The 20,518-nt window shown below is 41.9% G+C and overlaps 1 protein-coding gene across 1 annotated transcript in view; it reads right to left on the bottom strand.

Moving 5' to 3' along the window:
* gfod1 (glucose-fructose oxidoreductase domain containing 1) overlaps positions 1-15,364 on the bottom strand; it is a 48,546-nt gene extending 33,182 nt beyond the window's left edge. The window contains exons 1-2 of the mRNA XM_069151270.1: positions 15,127-15,364; positions 14,559-15,045 (exon numbers count right to left, since the gene is read on the bottom strand). Of these exons, the coding sequence (XP_069007371.1) occupies positions 14,559-14,811 (253 nt within the window). The 5' untranslated portion in view covers positions 14,812-15,045; positions 15,127-15,364. The remainder of the gene's footprint in view (positions 1-14,558; positions 15,046-15,126) is intronic.
* Positions 15,365-20,518: the final 5,154 nt, after the last annotated feature.

The following is a 20,518-nucleotide window of genomic DNA, read 5'->3' as shown; positions in this document are numbered from 1 at the left end:
TACATCTCGTGGTCCCCACTTTGCGTTGTTTTACTTTGTCACCTTAGTATGACTTTATTCACATGATAACAGATGGTCATACATGACCTTACAACCATACATACATCTTGTGTTAGAGGCGGAAAAAATAGGTTTAACAATTTCTTCCAAGGGTTTCATGACTTATAGATAGATAGATAGATAGATAGATAGATAGATAGACAGACAGACAGACAGACAGACAGACAGACAGACAGACAGACAGACAGACAGACAGACAGATAGATAGATAGATAGATAGATAGATAGATAGATAGATAGATAGATAGATAGATAGATAGATAGATAGATAGATAGATAGATAGATAGATAGATAGATAGATAGATAGATAGATAGATACTTTATTAATCCTGCAAGGGGAAAAAAATTTCTGAAAGAGTCAGTTATTTGTCATGAGGTTAATGTATGTTCTAAAGTACTTAAATTCATACAAAATAAATGTAAAGGTCTTCACATTTCAGAATGTGACTTATATTGAATCAGTACATCCCTGACTCAGTTAATAATGAGTATCTTTCTTTTTTTTATTTTATTCGTCTTTATTGGATAAGAGTAGTAGAGACTGACAGGAAATGTAGGGAAACAGCAGGGGGAATGACATGCAGCAAAGGTTCAACTGGCTGGGAATTGAACCAGGGACTCACCAAAGTCAGCATTTGCACCGGGTGGGTATATTTGTTGCATGTCATCCATTCTCTCTCTCTCCCCTCATTTCCTGTCACTTCTCTAATGTCCACGATCAAATTAAAGGCAAAGATGGAAACAAAAAAAGCATTCACAATCAGACAGATTAACCCACTTACACAGAACTGTAAATCTCTGAAAGCCTGTCTTCCATTCCTCTGCTCAAATTTAATAATAGAAAAATTAAATCCTCATCAAGGCTCAAGTCTAATTATGCAGAATTATTTCCAACCCCATCCTATATCGAAAGCTTGCCCTCTCTCCTGCCCTTGGATTTAAAAACACAATGTGATTCCTCATCCAAAGGCTGCACCCGAAGTTCACCAGCACCTTATGGGTCCATGCAGAAGAAACACGGGACTTTAATGGGGTGGGGAAGGGGAGGTTTTCTTACTCTCCCGTTTTCTTCAGGAATGCTCACTTGTCAGTGTGGCGGTGGGTTGAAAGAGTCTCCCCCGTCCAGCCATTCATCTGACACACAAAGGCAATTTCACAGGAAGATAAGCTTTCTCTCTGCCATTCTTCCTCACTGCTACTCATGGTCTCACTGTGGCTTCCTCTCTCTCTCTCTCTCTCTCTCTCTCTCTCTCTCTCTCTCTCTCTCGCACGCTCATTCACACACGCTCCCAGGCTTGTCATTAGCATGTTAATGGATGTCCAGGAGAACATGAACGTGAACCAGTGGGAAACTTGTGGTGAAAAAACAAGTGCAGACACTGAAAAAGAAGGCCTGGGAATGGCAGCGTATCTCTCTATCTGGGGCATTCTCCTGGCTGATTCCATCCGAGGGGGTTGTTGATTTGTCAGGACCTAAAGATACACAGCTCAACCCCAAAGGCCCTTAATCCAGCAGACTGATGAAAACAAGAGAAGTCACCCTAAAGAAAACTGAGCTTTTCTCTCTGGACTGGGAAGTATTTCCAAACACGGTTCCACTCAGTTGGCAAAATCATAGTTGTGTAAATCATAGTTAAGGCTTTCAGCAGATGCACATGGTAGGCTGACTGCGGACACCTGATATTAGTAATAGTTTGTTCATGACAAAAACTCTTACAAAAGTTTAAAAGGGCACACATCTTGCATGTTCCCATGTTTCCATTCCTTATTTAAGCAGAAATTAAAATCTATTTTTTTAAAATCCATAAATATACTACTGTATATCACCAGTACTTTTTTTTTTTTAATCCGTGTAGGTTTGTAACTAAAACTGTATTTACAAAAAATAACAAAGTTTTCTTAATTTTTCTGTATAGCACCTCCTATATTCGTGTCATCCAGAGAGTGAGGATTTTTGTGTGTTACTTGATGATTTGATCTCTCCTTACATTAACGCCCAGACAGGATAGATCTGACTTTGGGGCTGTTTTTGGATGTTCTGATGAAAGAAATGGCAAAAAGCAAGTAACAGAGAAAAGTCTGCCAAAAAGCAATCTAATCGTTGAACTACTTTTTCTTATAATTTTGTCTTTTCTAAACTAATTTATTTCACAGATTTATGGAAATCATTTTACAATGCAGTAAAAACAAAAATCTACATAAGTACACATGTCCTGCATCATTGATATACATATATCTGTCATTTGTATACACAGCAGTTGCAGTAAACCATACAGAATTAAAATCTGTATTTAACTTCAAAACACAATCAATGAATACCAATTTAATGTCCACAGTATTACATTGACTTTTTTGCGCTGAAGACAAAATGTCATAAAACAGCTGGCTTCAGTGTAACTTTCTAATCTCGACCAGCGTTCCATCAGTAATGTAACACATTCTGTACATTTTGTGTGTACTAGCCCTTTAAACAAGTTGCGTAGACTGCCAGAGAGCTCATTGCCGTTCGGAAGTGCATTTGCGTAAGAGCGTCAGTGGTGGAACATGTATTTCTGCCGTTTGCAGTCAGGTTATAAATAGCTCTTTGCCTTTGGGTGTCCCTTCAGAGCAGTTGTCAGCGAGCTCAGCGCAGCGCTGATGAACCATCGCTACGCTGCGGTGCATGTCAATAATAATAAAAATAAAACTCATGCAGACATCATATGCTGTTTGCTCTGCAGCAGATAAGCTCTCATTTGATGATGGAACCTTATCTAGACGTATTTATGGGGTAACTAAATCATTCCAACAGCTAATCCTGCTCACTGCTGGGTGTTAGTCTGCCTGCTGTTTCATGGTTGTTCTTCATGTGCACATGGTTGATGGTGATGATGTCTAAAAATACTTAAATAACTCCGAAACTTTGGTAGGATTTTGCTGTGATCACGACTATTTTTAAATATTTAGTCATGACTGTCAGCAGGTCCTGGGACATATCATTGTCCTTGAACATTTGACAAATCATCTTTCCATTACAGTAGAGGTATGTGGTAGTGGGGCATGGTTTGGCTCAGCTGCAGGAGGGACTGATTGGGGGAATGGCTGTACAACAGAGGGGCCAGGCTGAGGCAATTCACACCGGGAGAAAAAGTACTTGTATTGCTTCCTTCTTCCAGCTCGAAAGTCCTCGCCAAGTGGTCACACGATGAGTAGGGGATGTCAACTATAAGGTGGTGCGTTCTGACAGGGGCGGAGCTACGCAGATCTACCACCTCAATCTCCTAAAAGCATGTAGAGAGGCAGAGCCTGTTTCTCTGGTGTCCGCGGTATCCTAGAGAGAGGAGCTGGGGCCAGAGGTTCCAAAGTCCACCAATCCTGCCTCGCTCCCGGCTTCACGCCCATCTCTCCGGGACCCAGAGAACAGAAGTTGTCCAGTTGCAAAAGCAGTTTGCTGATGTGTTCTCCCCCCTGCCAGGATGCACGAACCTCATAGTGCACAACATTGAGACTTCTCCGTCTCTTGATGTGATTGATTTGATGCGTACCCAATGCCCCGGGTCGACGAACTCCTGGACCGACTGGGCACTGCACGTTTTTTTACGACACTGGATTTAACCAAGGGCTTCTGGCAGATTCCTCTCTCACCAGAGTACAAGGAAAAAACTGCCTTCTCCACTCCGTTTGGGTTATACTAATTTACCACACTTCCCTTTGGGTTATTCGGTGCCCCACCCACTTTCCAATGCCTCATGGACCAGGTGCTGCATCCGCATGCTGCATATGCTGCCGCTTACCTGGATGATGTTATCATCGGAGCAGTGCCAGTTGGTGTTTGAGAGGGTGAAACAGGCTCTCTGTGGGAACCACTCCTCCAAACACCTAACTTCTCTCTTCCCTTTACCCTGCAGACTGATGCATGAACAGAGGAGTGAATGGGGGAGTGGTTCAGGGAACGGTGCCTGGAAGAGGTTTAATTAGCACAGCTGCAGTGAATCAGTGATGGTCTCTCTCTCCACATAAAAGCACCTGGTAGGACACCGGACAGGGTGGACTCCTGGGGACACAGAGCAGCAGGTTGGCTGCGGCAAGGACATGGGACGTGTGCTCAGCTGCTGGGCAGGAGAGCATACAATCATTGGGGTTGTTGTGTTTGAATAAACACGTTGGAAACTATACTTTGACTGGTTGTTGTTCGTTCATGCTGAAAGAACCCACGGTGACGACAAGATGCATGTCACAAGGTAAAATATAAATTTTAACTTTCCCTAACTGTCTTCTCTGCCTCATAAAATTAATTCTTCTCCTTCTTTGATTTCATTCCCTCTTCTCTGGGTGAAATAATGGGAAACTATATTTGGCTGTTGTGTTGTATTACAGTCGGATTTGAAGCAACTTAACATAACATTCGGTTGGTGTTCAGGTAAAGTTTGAAAATGCCAACAGTTGTGGTTCAGAACTCGGTGGCAGTGCAGCAAACTAGTATCATCTATTAAAGATATGGCAAAAGAAACAGTATAAATTATTGTTGGGTTTTTTTGGTACGTAATGGAACTGCAACAAAAGTATCGTAAGTATTATAAGTATATGTAATGTAACAATTAATAAAATAATTATATTATTTAGGCCATTAAGTTCATTTAGTTTATAAAATAGTTGAATGTGTTCGCAAACAGTTATTTTGTATATACATTGAGCAAACAGAGCAATATTAGCGGTATTTGAAGTTGAGGCAGTTGAGGAAAAAAAAAACTCTTCAGCTGCTCCACAATGTAAACCAGCTAGTACCTGAAAACAAGGTGAATGAGAGCGCTGCCTGGGACTGAAACAAAACAGTAAAATAGAGAACAGTAAACCTCAAACAATGACAGAAGAAGCTGAAATGTTTTGCAGCGCTGATGGCAACCGCGGCGACGAGAGATTTCCTCTGGGTTTCTTCCCACAAGCAACATCTAATTATAAGGTTGGTGCTTCAATCCTCCTGTCCGCATGCTGAAGTGTCTTTGAGAAGTACACTGAACCAGAAGTTGCTCCTGATTGGCAGGCAAGCACATCGCATGGCAGCTCTGCTGTGACCGGTGTGTGAATATGTGTTAATGGATGTATTGGTGGCAAACTGTAAAGCACTTTGAGCCCATTTAGGTAAAAAGGTGCTTTATAAGTAGTGGTTTGACCCACTCTTCATATAAATACAGATTAGGAAGATGAGTAATTGCCAAAACTTCCCATCTACTGACCATTAGATGCTATTCTTAGATGGTGCAGTCTGGTCCAGTTGGCAGCAATGAGCAAACGTCTGGTCGTGCAGCTCAGCACACACTGACCAGATACGTGATATCTTCTATTACCGACATGACAGAGATCAGATTCATGTTGGACACACTTAAAAAAAGGACTGAGGAAGCTTCTCAACCCATCTTTTGATGTTTTCTGTATGTATCTGATCTGCAGCAGATACAGCCAACGGACTCACCCAGACAAATGGCTAACCATGGTTTGATTATGAGTTACAATTCTGATGCAGAAAACACTAAATGTCAACTAAAATGTCTTCAGTTTCCTGTTCAGTGGTCATGTGGGATCAGTCTGCAGTATGCAAGGCTGCATGACCTTTTCACTGCCTTGCAATGGGTGTTGCATTTTTACTTGATGTAACAGAATTTGTTGTATTTCACAATCACATTAATTATGAAACAACATGTGAACGTCATGCTAAATGCAGACCCAGCACACTGGGCTTCCACGCCTGTTGGTCATCGCTGTAAATCTCTACCAGTTACACAGAGCTGAGCTGAATGGCTTCTCGCCCATCACTTCCTCCTCCCCACGTTGAAACAAAAGTGCACAAAGGGACAGAAAGTGCACCTGAAACTCTCAACACGGGTTACATTTCAGTTCAGCTCTCAGATTCCCTTCCAGCATATAAGACCACACAACCTGCCCCAACAATGTGAACTCTTACCAAAATAAGAGCACAACATGAAGATCGTCAGACTAAAGCAAGTCAATCTAATAGTTGTTCAACAGAAAAGTAATCTGCAACTGTTTTGATAAAGGTGTTTTTTAAGGAAAATAGAAAATTAATCCTCAGAATAATCACTAAATGTCAACAGCTGTGAGAATAATTTGGAACACTTATTTGCTATCAATAAATTTAGTATTTCCACAATAAAAAAATAAAAAAAGACTAAAAGTAAACTTTTTTTCAAAACACATCTCAACTCCATCCTCTGAGGAAGACCATGAATTGTGGAAAGCTCTGGAAAAAGCTAGAAAGTGGAGCCCTTTGGCAAAATTAACATTTCTAAAGTCACAAAAGAACTTTCACATATTTTCAGTAGTAGGAGACATGTCCATTGAGCAGCTTTATATACAAGTATTCATATGAGGATGCCTGAGAACCTTCTCTTAGGAACAAGAGTGTAAACCTATAAGATATAAAACCATCCTTTAATTATTCATGTTCTCTGTTTCTGCATCTCTGCTCTATACTTTCATGAGCCTTGAAACCACCAACAAACTAAAGCTCTGTAAACATTAAAAACGTCTGCTTTGAGAGACAGAACTTCCAATCCACCTCACAAAATGTGTTATGAGGTTCTACTTCCAGTCTGAATCCCTCAGGCTGCAATATATTGGAAAGGCTAAAGTAAGCTTCAGTCTCCTAAGTCTTAAGAAACCACACTTATTTTTCAAGGAATAGTGGCCAAGCAACGCTTCAGGCTCACACAAGTCTGTGTTTGAAGGCAGATTTTTGTGTGTTCTCTGCTGCTGCCTCCCAACACACACAGAAAGCCTTAGTGACATCAGACGCCTCAGGAATGCAACAGTAATAAGAAAGAGAATAAAACCGAGAAAGAAATCCCCATGGAAGGAGAGATGCTGCTCAACAAGACCGACTGGTTCGCTGTAATGACACACAGTTTGCTTATCTACTCAGGTAGAACCGGAGCAACACGTGCAGCGTAGTGTTCACACAAACCAGTGTTTCTTCATTTTCCTCAACATTTTCAGTTGGTAATATATTAACATTTAATTCTGTACTCATCCAACCAGGGATGAATGGAGCACCACGCTCGGGCACAAAAACTCTGAAAAGAGTGCCTGGGTAATGTAAACTCTGCATTATTAATAGTTATATTGTTTATTCAGTGTAATAAATGAATACAAAATAAACAGCTTGAAATATTATATGAGCTATTACTAATAAATAGCTATTCATCACTCCAGATATTTCACAGCTATGGACAGAGAAAGAAAACTCCCCCCACCTCTCATACAGAGGGGCGAGAGACTGAGCGCCGTGTTTTTGACTGCCTCGGCATTCGCCTTGCGTCGGTGGCGCAAGTGGGTGTGGCAAACGTGTTTGGTATTTTTGTGAAAATAGGTAAAAGTGCAACTCTGGCGCAACGCGGTGCAGTGGTGAAGTAGGACGAATAGATAATGAGAAGGTGTGTCATAGCAGGTGCCAATTAAACCAGCGCCTCTCATTCCCTTTAAGACCGCTGTCAGTTTCTCATGAATGATGAGCACACAGACACCGCCATCCAAACATTACGCTGGAAGAAAGTGACATACTTGTCTGGAGGCTCAGGCTCTAATGACCACATTTATGGTACTGTGCATCGCCCTCAGGCTGATCACAGGCTTGGGAAGAAGTAACTAATATTATAAATTACTGTTCCGCTGTTCTATATATACAAATGTGTATAGAACCGCTGCCCACTGTAGGAAGCGGTTCAATGATATAAGACCAAAGCCTAAGTCTTATAGATGCTAAACACAGGCAACAAATAAATACAGTACAATCATCAAATATAGGGTGGATCAATAAGTTCCGAGACTTCTCCTTTTGCGCGCAAACGGAGCGCAGCCTAATTTTTTTAATCACCAGTCTGTGCGCACAACGATTTCTCTGTAGACATAAAATTTTGTGTCAAACTCTGGAAATCTGCAAAAGAGACCCTTAAAATGCTTCAGGAAGCCTATGGCTAGGGTTTAAGCTGAATACCGGTAAACCGCTGCAACTCTTTCCTTCTTAACATCCTGTCAGATTTAGCAATGGATGCAACACACTCAGAGGCGGCGGAGAAAAGGAAACTGATAATATTACCATCTCCACCTCTGAAAAAGGGATTAAAAACAATATAGGATGACTTCGGATACCTTAAAAATGAAGGTGAGGTTGTCCTCGAGAACGGATATCCAGTTTGCCAAAGAAGTGGACGCAGAGTGCCTCCTAAGGAGGAAACACATCAAACATCTTCAAGAATCCCTTTAAGCTGATCAAGTTATGTGTCCCGTTTAAACTTTAATGCCAAACAAAAACTGTGATTGTTTAAATCTCGATCACAAAATGCGCTATTGAAAGAATTTTCCATATCCGAGCTCCCAAATCCATCTTTTCCAGCTTGGGGTGTTGACATCAGTGTGTGCGAGTTTAAAGTACATACAACTCAGCCAGCTTTTCTGATAATTGTTTAGGGCACTTCTGGTGGCACTCCAAACAATGTAACTGATAGTAATGCCGTCATACCATGATATTTTCTTTGCTATACTGTGAAAACTTTGGAGTTTCTTAGATTATGCACTGTGTCACGCCCTTTCACTACGATGGCACAACTGTTGCATTCCACTAGCAAAGTCTAAACTGCTCTGAATTTATGACAGACAGTGACTTCAGTTAAAGCCTGCAGGGAATTCTGTTCAAAACAAACATGGGCGTCAAAACAAATAAAGACAGTCAAACAAACTGCTGACGAATTTCGCAACAGTTCACATTCTTCTGTTGAAGAGGCCTGATCAGGCTTATCAGGAGAGCCCATGAGGTGAGCAACAAGCCAGCCGTGGACAGATTACAAGCAGCTCACACACCCTGACAGAAGAGGAAGTTAGTGCTACACTCTCACACAGCTGGTGGCTCTGGTCAATGACCAATCATTTTAAGACTTTAACAGAGCAGCCGTGAATTAAGGTGACGTACAAGACTGAAAGATTGGCCTTTCAATGGTCAGCTGATAGTGATAAAGCAAAATTTTATTTCACATTACCCCCATACGTCTGCTCTCTGTAAAGCAGAGTTTGAGGATACCGTGTCAGTGTCACATTTTGTCTCACCTAGGCGTGAACAGGAAGGTGCCTCAGATTTAGGAACCAAAAAAACGTGTGGTTAGGTTTAGGAATAGGTCAGAGTTTGGTTGTCAAGTCATTTTACATGTGTAAGATTATGTACAGTACGTCACGGTATTTAAGTCAGACACGTTGCCTTATGCGCATAGTGACTTTGGTTTTCTTGTAGACTTGAACACTGGTCTCCTAATAAAAGTCCTGTATTAGTTCCATCCAACCACCAAGACCTCCTCCCTCTGTGGACTTCATCACACTTTGTACTTTGTCACATGACCTCTTCCTTCTTCGACCCAGGACCATACATGCGTGTACTTTTACGCTTAGGCGAGGCAAAACGTGACAGTGACACGGTATCCTTTCCTGGACTGATGGGTGTATTTACACGTTTAGGTGAGATACCAGGCTGCTAGTTCAGCTTCTCTGCTTGTATGCAAACTAGTATTTATGCACTCTTTTCAGCACGTAGCTGGTAATTTATTAGTTACTGCAACAATTCACATTCAGTAGTATAATAAATATACTGAAGGCGCCTACGTTTCTAAGTTGTTCTGTGTATTTATTGCATATTTCCACAAAAATGTGGATTTTTAACAAATAAGTATTTATGAGGTTACAAGTTGAGCTGTTGTACACTATCTTGAATACATTATTTATTTATTTTAATTTCACTTTATTAATCCCCGAGGGGAAATTTCTTCGCTACAGCAGGGGGGCTCTCAGGGGGGAGCTGCTGCAACAGGCTGCCACTAGCGCAGCGCCAGGTAACCTGACCTGAGGTGCATGTTTTTGGATGATGGGAGGAAGCCGGAGAACCCGGAGAGAACCCACGCAAGCACAGAGAGAACATGCAAATTCTGCACAGAAAGGCCCAGGACCGGATTTGAACCCGGAACCTTTTTGCTGTGAGGTGACAATGCTAACCACTGCACCACCGTGCCGCCGTACATTACTGGGTACCAATGGAAGTGCATGAACACAATGCAAAATTACACTGCTTTAAACAATAAATGAATCAACTGTTAAGGACATTGATTGAGCAAAAGTGTAAACACCAATTGATGGCTCTGAGCCTCTGTCTGTTTTGAAAACAAAGAGGTCTATTTCAGAAAGTCAAGTTCTGTGAAGCCACCAGCACACATCAACAATTCTCCTGTGGAAATTATTTTTGGATATCCAGATAACAGACACCATCTCTTGGTCTCTTTAGACTAACCACATTACAAAGGTGCAACAGAGACGTTACTTTCTGCCTGAAAAACTATGGAATTTCAGAAAAAAAACAAGTCAATTTCTTCCGGGCCACCGTAGAGAGCATCCTTACTGGAGGCACACTGGTATGGTTTGGTAACCTGACTGAACAGAACCCCAAACAACTAAGAAAGACTAAAAATGGCATCCAAAATGATGGGAATGCCGCTGCACAGCCATCAGGGAAGAGGTTATACAGCATCAGAGCCACTGCTAATTATAAGCCAATATGGGTTAATCTGTTGTTTAGTTTTTTTATTTATTAGGTAATGATTGTACCAGAATAAAGTTACTCAGAGCCCCAGCATGTCAAAGACCCAGGCAGTTAGAAAAATGCAGAGTATGCACTTTACACATTGATGAGCATTTATTGATTATTGACCTATTTATTTATTTATTTCTTGTGAGTATTTTACACATTCAATTTTAGCGTTGCTATTCTACCAGTCTTGATTGATAATAGATTATGTATTTATTTATTCATTACTTGCTGTCCATTTAAAATCTTTGCTGTTTTCTATAGGAGTAAGAGCGGTAGCTGTGGCAACTGAATTTAATCACATTTGAATGTACATCTGTGCTTTTAATGGATGTGAAAATATACTTGAACTTGATTCTCCAATTGGAGGCTTTGCTGCTTCTCTGTTTGAGTTCTCAGGTGTTGATGAGATAAAGCAAGCAATTCAAAGATGCCAGCTGGGGGTCTGAGTAACTTTATTCTGGCACAATTATTAACTGATAGATATTTAAAAAAAAAAATTTAAATTTAAAAAAAAAAAAAACAGATTAACCCATATCGGTAATAATTAGTAGTTTCTGTGACTGCCGTGCAGTAAGGTGCACATTCTCAAAATCATATTCTGACTGGCGCTCATTATGGAGCTGAGTGCAACAGAATTTGCAAACACTGTTTTATGTTTGTCATCCAACAGAATACAAACAGGATTGGGCCCAGACTTGGCTGCATTGCCGAGGAAGAGAGGTGGGTGGGAAGGAACAGGCGGCGCTCACACAATGCAGCTCTGAGGAAATGAGCTGAGAGGAAAGAGGGAAGAAAGGCCACCGACAAGTCTGCAGCGGCTGCTGCGCAGGTTGAGTCAAGTTCACTGGGACATGATCAGCTGGCTTTGTGCAACATTTATTTACACATGCATGTGTGATTACATTATTAAGTGAGGCCTGTGATTCCGTGTGTGCATGTACAGTACATGCTAAGATGAATGCAGTCGTGGTATGAGGAAACACGATCGACTATACATCAGGCTCTTGTTAGCTCACGCTGCCACTACACAGAAGCCAATGAGCAAACAAGGCAGCAATGAGAGAGAACTTTTACACTGGGAGTCATCGAACATGCTGACATGAGCAGGCATTCACACACACCCATTTCAGCCAAGTTGGACAGCCTTGTGTGATATAACAGGCTGATTATGAGGCAACAATCAGAAACATCATGTGCTCCATGTCAAAAAGTCTGATGATATCACGACACTCAGCTCAGTAAGAATACCACATTAGCAGAGGACCTGTTCCACATATGTCCTTTCAGACTGACACACACACACACACTTCGAGCTAACGCAGCCTCTCCTGTTACTGTCAGCTCATTCAGCTCCCCAGGAGAGCACCAACCGACATGAAGGTGACAGACCCGGGGAGCTTCACCACTAATAGTCAAAGCAGCCCAGCTCATTAGAATCACACACACATTTACCCCTTTCCTTCTTTGACTTATAGCTACTGTAGTATAATAATATAACTAGGATGGGACAGACCGAGTGGGCTCAACCAGGGTTTGTTCACGCCAGGGGATATCAAAAAGTTTAGAGACTGTTCTTGTTTGCATGAACACAGTGGGTCATCACCTTGATGTGCTGTGCACAGAGCAGGGGGAAGGAATAATTATGGTACGTAGCATTCAGAGTTATGTTGCTTAATCAACATCACTAGATTTGTAACGTGTTTTTGTGACCACCATGATTTCACCATGGACCTTAAACTTGAGCAGAGAGCGCACATCTAATTTTGTGTCCTATATGTGGGAACAAATAGAAGCTACAGGGTGGTGGGGAACAGCGATTGTGTTGCTTCAGGCCAAAAACCCGCAAGTTTTCAGTGTGTGGTGAACAGGCGCATTGAGAACTTAAGTGCTATCACACCACAGTTCAGGTTGTTCGCACCAAATGTTTTCCCTCAAGCATCTCAGAACGTCACATTAGAACTCTGTGTTGACAATCTAACTCTGGGAGACGAATTCAATGCACAACCTCGCGAATGTCAAAGAAAACACACCTGGTTGAGCTCTTGACCTGATGCATTCAAAACATCTCCCTCATTGCATCATTGCTGTGGATTTTCTGAAGCATTTCAAGGGTCTCGGTTGCTGATTTCTTGAGTTAAACTTCAAAAATGAGGTGTGCTTTCTGCTCGAGTCCATGGTGACGTTGCAAAAATGCTCACATCCCGGTGGTAACAAAAACGCATTTAACACAGATGCTGATGTTGATCAAGTGACAAAATTTGAAATACTTACTAATGAAAGTTATTCTTTCCTCCTGCTCCATCATTGTGCTGGACACCCTCTCAGAACTTTGTGATTGTCTCTTTCACATACTGCATCTATTTTTCAGATATTTGCACTTTTATACTATTTGATGACAATGTTCACCAGGAGGACCGGCTCCACGTGCTACAGATGTTTTAACTGCAATGTGAACTGGACCTTGAGGTCCATTAAGTAGCTTCTCCATTGCTTTTGATAATCCGATCACATGGTCGTCTTCAGAAGATGTAGTTTGCCAAGTTGTCATTATGTTCAAACGGTTTTTGTTTTGTCACATCTGCTGATCTCATGATCTCATGAGGTCTCACAAGCTTCACTGCAGGAACTAAATCTGAAGAAAACTGTTAGGTTTCAGAGGGAAGAAGCAGAGTAGAGAGTCTCTGCTTTTGGCTTGTGGCCTATATTTATTCATTCAATTACTGGGCATACCCAGAGGTTTGACTTTTTCAGCCCAGGTGGTGATCACATTCTTTAACTCCACTTTAACTGTTTAGCTCGATGACAGCCTGTTGAAAATCAAATGAAATACTTCGGTTAACTGTGACCATGACCGGCTACAGCCCTGCTTCTCGTCCATGTCCATTCACTGGCTTCATCTTCTCTGCTGTGAACCATTTGGTGCTAGTTTGACATCTTAAATTGAAAAGCACTGGGTCTTGGACTTTTGATCAATCAAAATAAACAATCTGAAGATGTAACTTCTCTTTTCATGACAACTCTACATGTATTGCTTCTTCCAACTGCTTTGTAGCTAAGGTGTAGTATGTTTTCTTGATATAACTGACTTCCTCCCAGCGTGTTTTGCATCTTTGAACCCGTTTGTTTTTCTCTCACAGACCTGACCTATTAGAGCTCTCTGCCAGCTGAGCTCTGCTGCCAAACCTCGTGGTGAATACAGTCTGTGTGGAGTAGAACTCCTTGCCACCATTCTCTCACAGCAGCCCTACAGCTCCTGAATGTGAGCTCCAAAATAAGCTGCATTGCTCCAGATTTAAACTAGAACAACCTCATTTTGTGTGTGTGTGTGTGTGTGTGTGTGTGTGTGTGTGTGTGTGTGTGTGTGTGTGTGTGCGTGCGCGTGTGCCTCTTTTTCTGCTCTCAGGCCTCTTCTCTAGGGCTTTTGTGTTTGACAGTCTCACTAACTCAGGTTAACTCTGGTGTTTGACCGGGGACTTTGTTTCAGGGGGAGTCCTAATATATTTAATCTGCATCTTTAGATTTCCTGAGTCTGTCAGAGAAGGTCAAAAGGTCAAACTTCAAATATAGACTTAATCATAAACCGTCTGTACAGTAAGAACAGCAGTGCCTTGGTCAAGAGCACATCAGCTCCAAGATTCCATACTAAGGAAGCAGCAGCAGTTTGACATTAATCAGCCTATATGTGATGTGGTGCTGCTCATGGCATCCATCCTCCCTAATCTACAACCAAAACTGGTAACTTAACTCCAAACTCTGAGTCTTCTCCACAGCAGGACAATAATCACACAAGTTAAGGTATCAGTGGTGCTTCTGTCAGCTCGCCACCCAACGTGCAGGGCCGCAGCATCCATCCCGCCCAACAGCAGCAGCTGCAGAACTCACCCAGTGTTTTGACTGCGATCTGCCGCGTCAGAGGCGGCGGCAGGTTGATGCACACCAGATCCACATCCTGATGCAGCAGCACGTCGTCGATCCGGTTGGTGTAAAACGGTACGTTCATCTCCTTGGCCAGCTCCTCCGCCTCCTCCTGCGTCCGGCCCCACAGCGCTTTGACGGCGAAGCCCTCGTTCTTCAGCAGCGGGATGATCACCCTGGTGGTCAGGCTGGTGCCGAACACGCCGACCCCGGGAAGCATGGCTGGGGAATTATTTTTCCGATTTGGATCAGTTTTATTTCAGTTTGGTTTCACAGCCAGACCTGCTCCTGTTGCCCCTGCTGCTGCTGCTGCTGCAGCGGCAGTAGCGGCTGAACGGGAGGGAAGCGGCGGCTGGGACCGTCAGGTTGGCCATCCACCTGCAGTCAAACACCCGCTCTGCTGCATTCTCCCGTCGCTTCCGCTCTACGATCGGACATGTGTTGTTATGCCCTCCTGAAAATAATCCAAGGATAGATGAAAAACCTAATCAGGCTCTTAGAAAGAACAATTTCAACACACCATTCCGGTCTTTACCTCGTCCTCGTCTGACAGCACTGACTGCGCCAAGCAGCGAAGGGCATGTCACCTCCTTCCAGGGTTTGTTCCTCCTGTTCCAGCGGGAGCCTCCCCTCAGATAGAGCGGGGGGGTAAATGAGAGCCGGAGACGAGCTTTGCCTCACAGCCGACGAACAGAAACACTGCCGTCGCCTTGTGCCCGCTCCCCGGAGGATACCGCAACAGCAGCAGCGATATTATGCTGCTGAAGGTTGCTATTGATGTTGCAGCTCAGGCAGAGCTGCGCTGTCAAGCTGGAAACCGTCACAGGAAGCGCCTATCAGTATCATTTCGAAATAAAAGTGTTATGCACGTATCAACTGAAGTTAAAATTACTTTGGTGCCATTGTATGTTACAGTTACTGTATATATGAAGTTTAAAAAATCTCCCAAAAGTAAAAAAAAAAAAAAAAACACAAAAATGACAGATGGTTATGTCAGGCATAACAGATAGCACAAAAATAGTTAAATGTGACATATTGAATATATTTTGAAAGTGAAAGTGAATATAAAAAGTAAAATATAGGACATTTGAATTTTTCCATTTCAACAAAATACTTTACAGAACTTTTTGTTTGTGTTAGTCAAGCTAGTCAGTCATCATCACAATATTTATCAGAAAATAGTTTGGACTATGTTAAGACAGCACAACCAGTTTGTTTAAGATCCTGGGTAAAATATGGGTATGCATTATCCATACCCATAACACTTAATTTATATTCTTCTTTTCCCTGTTATTGTTTCATTCGTTTTTCTGTAGGCTACTATTTATTTATTTTTATCAGTGATTACTGGAACTGCTGTGGTGGAAGCAGGATTACGAGTTACAGCTACACGCTTTTATATTAATGAAAAGTTTCCGGTCGTTTTTCAGTCTGTGTTTTTCACTTGACGCAGCTCACTTTGCGCTCTCCTCCCCAGTTTAACCCTTCAGCACCCGAACAGAATGCGAAGGTGCAGGGCACTAAGGGAGCTCTGCTGTATGGTAGAGTTAATATTTGCAATACAATCTAAGCTCATGTCATGGTGCCAGAGTTCTTATGGTCAATTCTGAAATATCAGGACATGAAGTGACAACTTCAATCACTGTAGACCTTTTGAATATCCATATTACTTTACGTGATATTTATTTATTTACTGTCAATTCTATAAAGTAAACTGCAACTTTCAGACGTGCAGTGGTTCCAGATATCCTTAAAAGGATTTTCTGCCTATACATTTTCATGGAAATAATGTACAACCAATTTATGGGAAATATACAGGTACTCATTAAGAATAAACTTATTCCATCAAACTGCACTGCCCAGCTTTAATCATTCAGCAGCACAGAGAACTGTACATTTAACCCTACAGCAGACCCCACCCTTTATGCTTCATGCAGCAAATAAAAGTAAATAGACAGACACTGTCATCAGGAAAGACTTAATTTACCAGCTTTAAGATTGCATTCTTCAGCAGGGATCAAGAGCCTTTGATGTGAGGAAAGGATTTGAATTTCATCACGACCGAGTCCACTGTGTGCCGCACTTCCCTGCAAACAGCAGAGCCCGCATACACTGCGGCCTCACTGATGATTCTCACACAGCAGTTGATTTGCTGACTTTTAAATCCATGAATATAAATGAATAAAAGTAAATACAAAGAGTTCTCATGAAGCTACTAAAGTGGCCGCAATTCTGGTAAATTTATTGGTCAAGATGCTCACCAAGGAAACACCCTGCAGCCATTATTGAAGCTGCAGGATGTTGTGAGATGCAGTTGCTGCACCCGCAAAGACCATTATAGTGAAGCCTTGGATAAATCATGCCCACTATGCTTACATCTTTCTTTGATTTAAAAAAAAACAAACAAATATTATTAAACACCCAACATTGTTTGGTTTTCCACAGGTTTATTGGGATTTTTGATATCTTCGAGTAATAGCCTACATTTTTTTTGTTTTTAGCCATACATACTGAAATATCACCATAATTATTCAGTTGTAACGATTCAATATTTTGCCCTGAAGTGTTGTAGTTCATGGTTCCAAGAGGATGAATCCTACTTTTTCCTCTTCTACCGTCTGCAGGATGACGTGTCCTTCAGGGAAATTTGCTTCAGATATTAATGGTGCCCAGAAGATGTGTTATAACAAAGGTCATCCTCTGATTTTCATGTGGCTCCATCAACCGGTCCAAATTTTAATGCGCGTTTGGTGTATGATCAAATACTTGTGAAACTAGTCACAGCCTCAGTTGTGCTTTGTGTTTTGCACTCTTGCAAATGCTAGCATTGAGCTAATTAGCTAAACAGAGATGGTAAACATGCTGCATTGCATTCAAGTCAGAGGTTGGAAGTTTCCTTGTTGTGCATTTTTAATTCAGAGCTTGAAGTTAATGCAAACTATCAACATGGCTTGCAGTGAGAGACCCGTCCTCTAATGACAGAAGTAGCTTATAGCAGAAGAATTCTAAACATGTCATTGTGAGGGTGTTAGCACGCTGATGTTAGAATGTAGCCTATCTCTGTGCGTGAATACAGCTTTGTTAAGCCCTATATCTGTGACTTGCCCCATCCTTACACAGCCCAGTAGCTCAGCGAAGCATGCAATACATCTGCCAGCATGAGAGTGCAGCATGTGCAGAACTTCGGGGTTTGAGTCAGTAGGGGACAATGTGGAAGTGTGTTTTCTGGGCTTTTTTTTGTTGTTGTTGTAACCTTTACCATGTGCTTTTCCATGTGTTTTTGTTGTCCTTTAATGATGTTTTTTTTTTACACCTCAAGAGGCAAAGCCTTGACACTGTCATGCTGCCCTTTAGTGGACAGTCAGGTGTATTACAATAATTATATTAAGCTGCCTTACATCACCAGTAGGTCATTCAGGTCTTCGGACCAGTTTTATTGATTGCCCCTCATAACTAAAACCAAAAGGTGATGCCTTTGAAATTATGCAGAGCGGTTACCCACTGCAGAGCCAATGGGTGGAGCTGGACCAGGTTCCAGCCTAAGTGTACACTGTTGTGGAGCGGTGTTCCACTGTCAGTCATCAAGTCCCTAACTTAACTCTAACCATAACCCTCCAACAACTTGGGCCTTTACCAGGAGCTGGACGTCTAGTCGAGCTCCAACTCTCTGGATGTGGTGACTTTGGCTGTGCAAGTGGCTGTAACACTGTGGAACAGTCTTCCTACATTTCCTGTATGATCTGCAGTCTCTGTCAATGCTTTTAAAAACAAAGTAAAGAATAATGAAATTTAACTTTTAAGGTTTTTGTTTGCTTAAGTTTATTGTTTGTTCTATTACTTTTTTTTTGTTTGTTTCATTCAAGTGCAGCACTGTATGAATTAAGTCTGTTAATGGTGCTACAGTATACTAAATTAACATTATTTTCTTATTTTACAGGGCTGCTAGTGTGGCTGTAATATGTTGTTGTATTGTAAACAAGTTTTATCTTTAAGGTGCATCAACATTATATCTTCATCACTATGTATGTCTTTAGAGTTACGATGCTGCCACGCTAAAGGATGTTTGTATTTTACATTGCAAAAGATGGGCACAGAACACTATAGTGGCCATAGATAGAAAAACAAAATTAAATCCTGCACACAAATTACTAAATCAAGGCCACGAGATACAAAATCATGGCCAAGAGGTAGCATTTTGTGAGCAAATTAATTTGTGCAGACGAGATAGTAAACCGTGCACACGTTTGAATTCACTCTTCTGCATGAGATACGTTTATAAAGAGAGAGAAAAAACAGCACAACAGGCTTTCTCCTTTCAGCATGAAGTGCACTGCACCTGCTTCAAGTGTCAGTTCACCAACTATAAAGTCGATAGCATCCTCAAAGTTAGCATATTGCCAACAACATAATCCACAAGCTCTCAATATCATCACAGGTGCAAGCAGGTGCAATGCACTTCATGCTGAGGAGAAAGCCTGTTGTGCTGTGCTATCTCGCTCTATAGGAACATATTGCGTGCGCGCAAATTAATTCAAACGTATGCACAAAATGCTATCTTGTGGCCACGATTTTGTATTTTGTGTGCACAATTTAAAAAAAAATTCTCTCCATGGCCACTCTGGGGCTCCCAAGATGGGACAGAGCAAATGAAAAATGGCCACACAAGACCACAAGACTGCTGCAGCAAACACCGGCCACAGCAAAGCATGCACATTGAATTTAACCTTGCAAGTCTAGTTTAGCTTCTGTTATTATTTGAACAGGAAATATTGAGCTGTGTTTAGTTGTAGTTACAACGTATGTTTGTTATTGAGTTTTGTCTACTGCCCTTGTCATATTGGTTTGCCAAGTCAATATATTGTATGTTCCTGTCAGTTGTTTTGTTGATCCATTCAGATTCCAATGTGATATTGTTATAATGTTAATTTCCACTTTTTGGGGGGTATAAATAAAACCTCACATTTAGAAATCCAACATCTGCACCCAACTGCTTCGTCATTAACAGAAAACATGCGAATGACCCAGCAGGACCTAGGCTGATATGAGGAATCACCAACATTTCAATGAATGGAAAAAGCTGATGTCATAGCTTGATCAATACAGGCAAAAGCAAACAATCTTCCACTGGAGCGCACACATTACTTAACTGTTATTTTTATCCATAGCGGCAGTGAAAAGTCAATGACATTTCTTTGTGTCTGTCTGTCACACATTTGGACACAGATTTCATGTGGTGCTGCCACTCTTTCCTATTGATTTGGTAAACAATGTAGACAGCAAACAGCAGATAGAGACAGGCAGTACTTTGGGACTGAAGGGTTGCGCATAAGGTGAGAGGCAACCGCAGCTATAAAAGGTCAAAGGTCAAAGCTGAAGGGTGTTCTTGATGGACAGTTTCAGACAGAATGGGTGGCTGCACAGAACATTTTATATATCCTAAATAACAAGTGTGGCTTTTTGCTGAAATGAAACCAGCAGCTTTTTTAAACCCTGGATGGTTTGGTAAGAGGAATCTGGTTCAGGCTGTTGTTGCGCACACAGTCACTTCCTCCTGAAGTTACCGCAACAGAAGCTTGGGAGAAAACATCATGCTCTAACTCTGTCTCTGGTATGCTCTCCCTCTTTTGCTTTGTCATGGTCACGCTCTAATTGAATCAGATGTTGTTAAGGTTTGTTTGTGTCAGACAGGGACCATGTAACCCGCCGGGGTCACAGTCAGGACTGGGTAGCTGAATGTCCAGTTAGATAGGAGGGGAGGTGCAGATGGGGCTGGAGGAGGCCTACATCTCCCACAGCAGTGGAGCTGTCCTGACTGCTGCAGAGAGAGGGAAGATGTGGGGTTGCAGTAAACATATCACTTTGTTTACATTCATTTGGGGCAGTATCTCTGGAAGTCAAGTGATACAAAAATGTCCCCAATCTTGATT

This window comes from Embiotoca jacksoni, unplaced genomic scaffold, assembly GCF_022577435.1.
Source record: "Embiotoca jacksoni isolate LCO1_2020_lvr unplaced genomic scaffold, fEmbJac1.0.p SCAF_17, whole genome shotgun sequence".
NCBI classification, from domain to species: domain Eukaryota; kingdom Metazoa; phylum Chordata; class Actinopteri; family Embiotocidae; genus Embiotoca; species Embiotoca jacksoni.
Note: the sequence above shows the minus strand (reverse complement) of the source record. Positions and strands in the feature narration are given on the sequence as shown.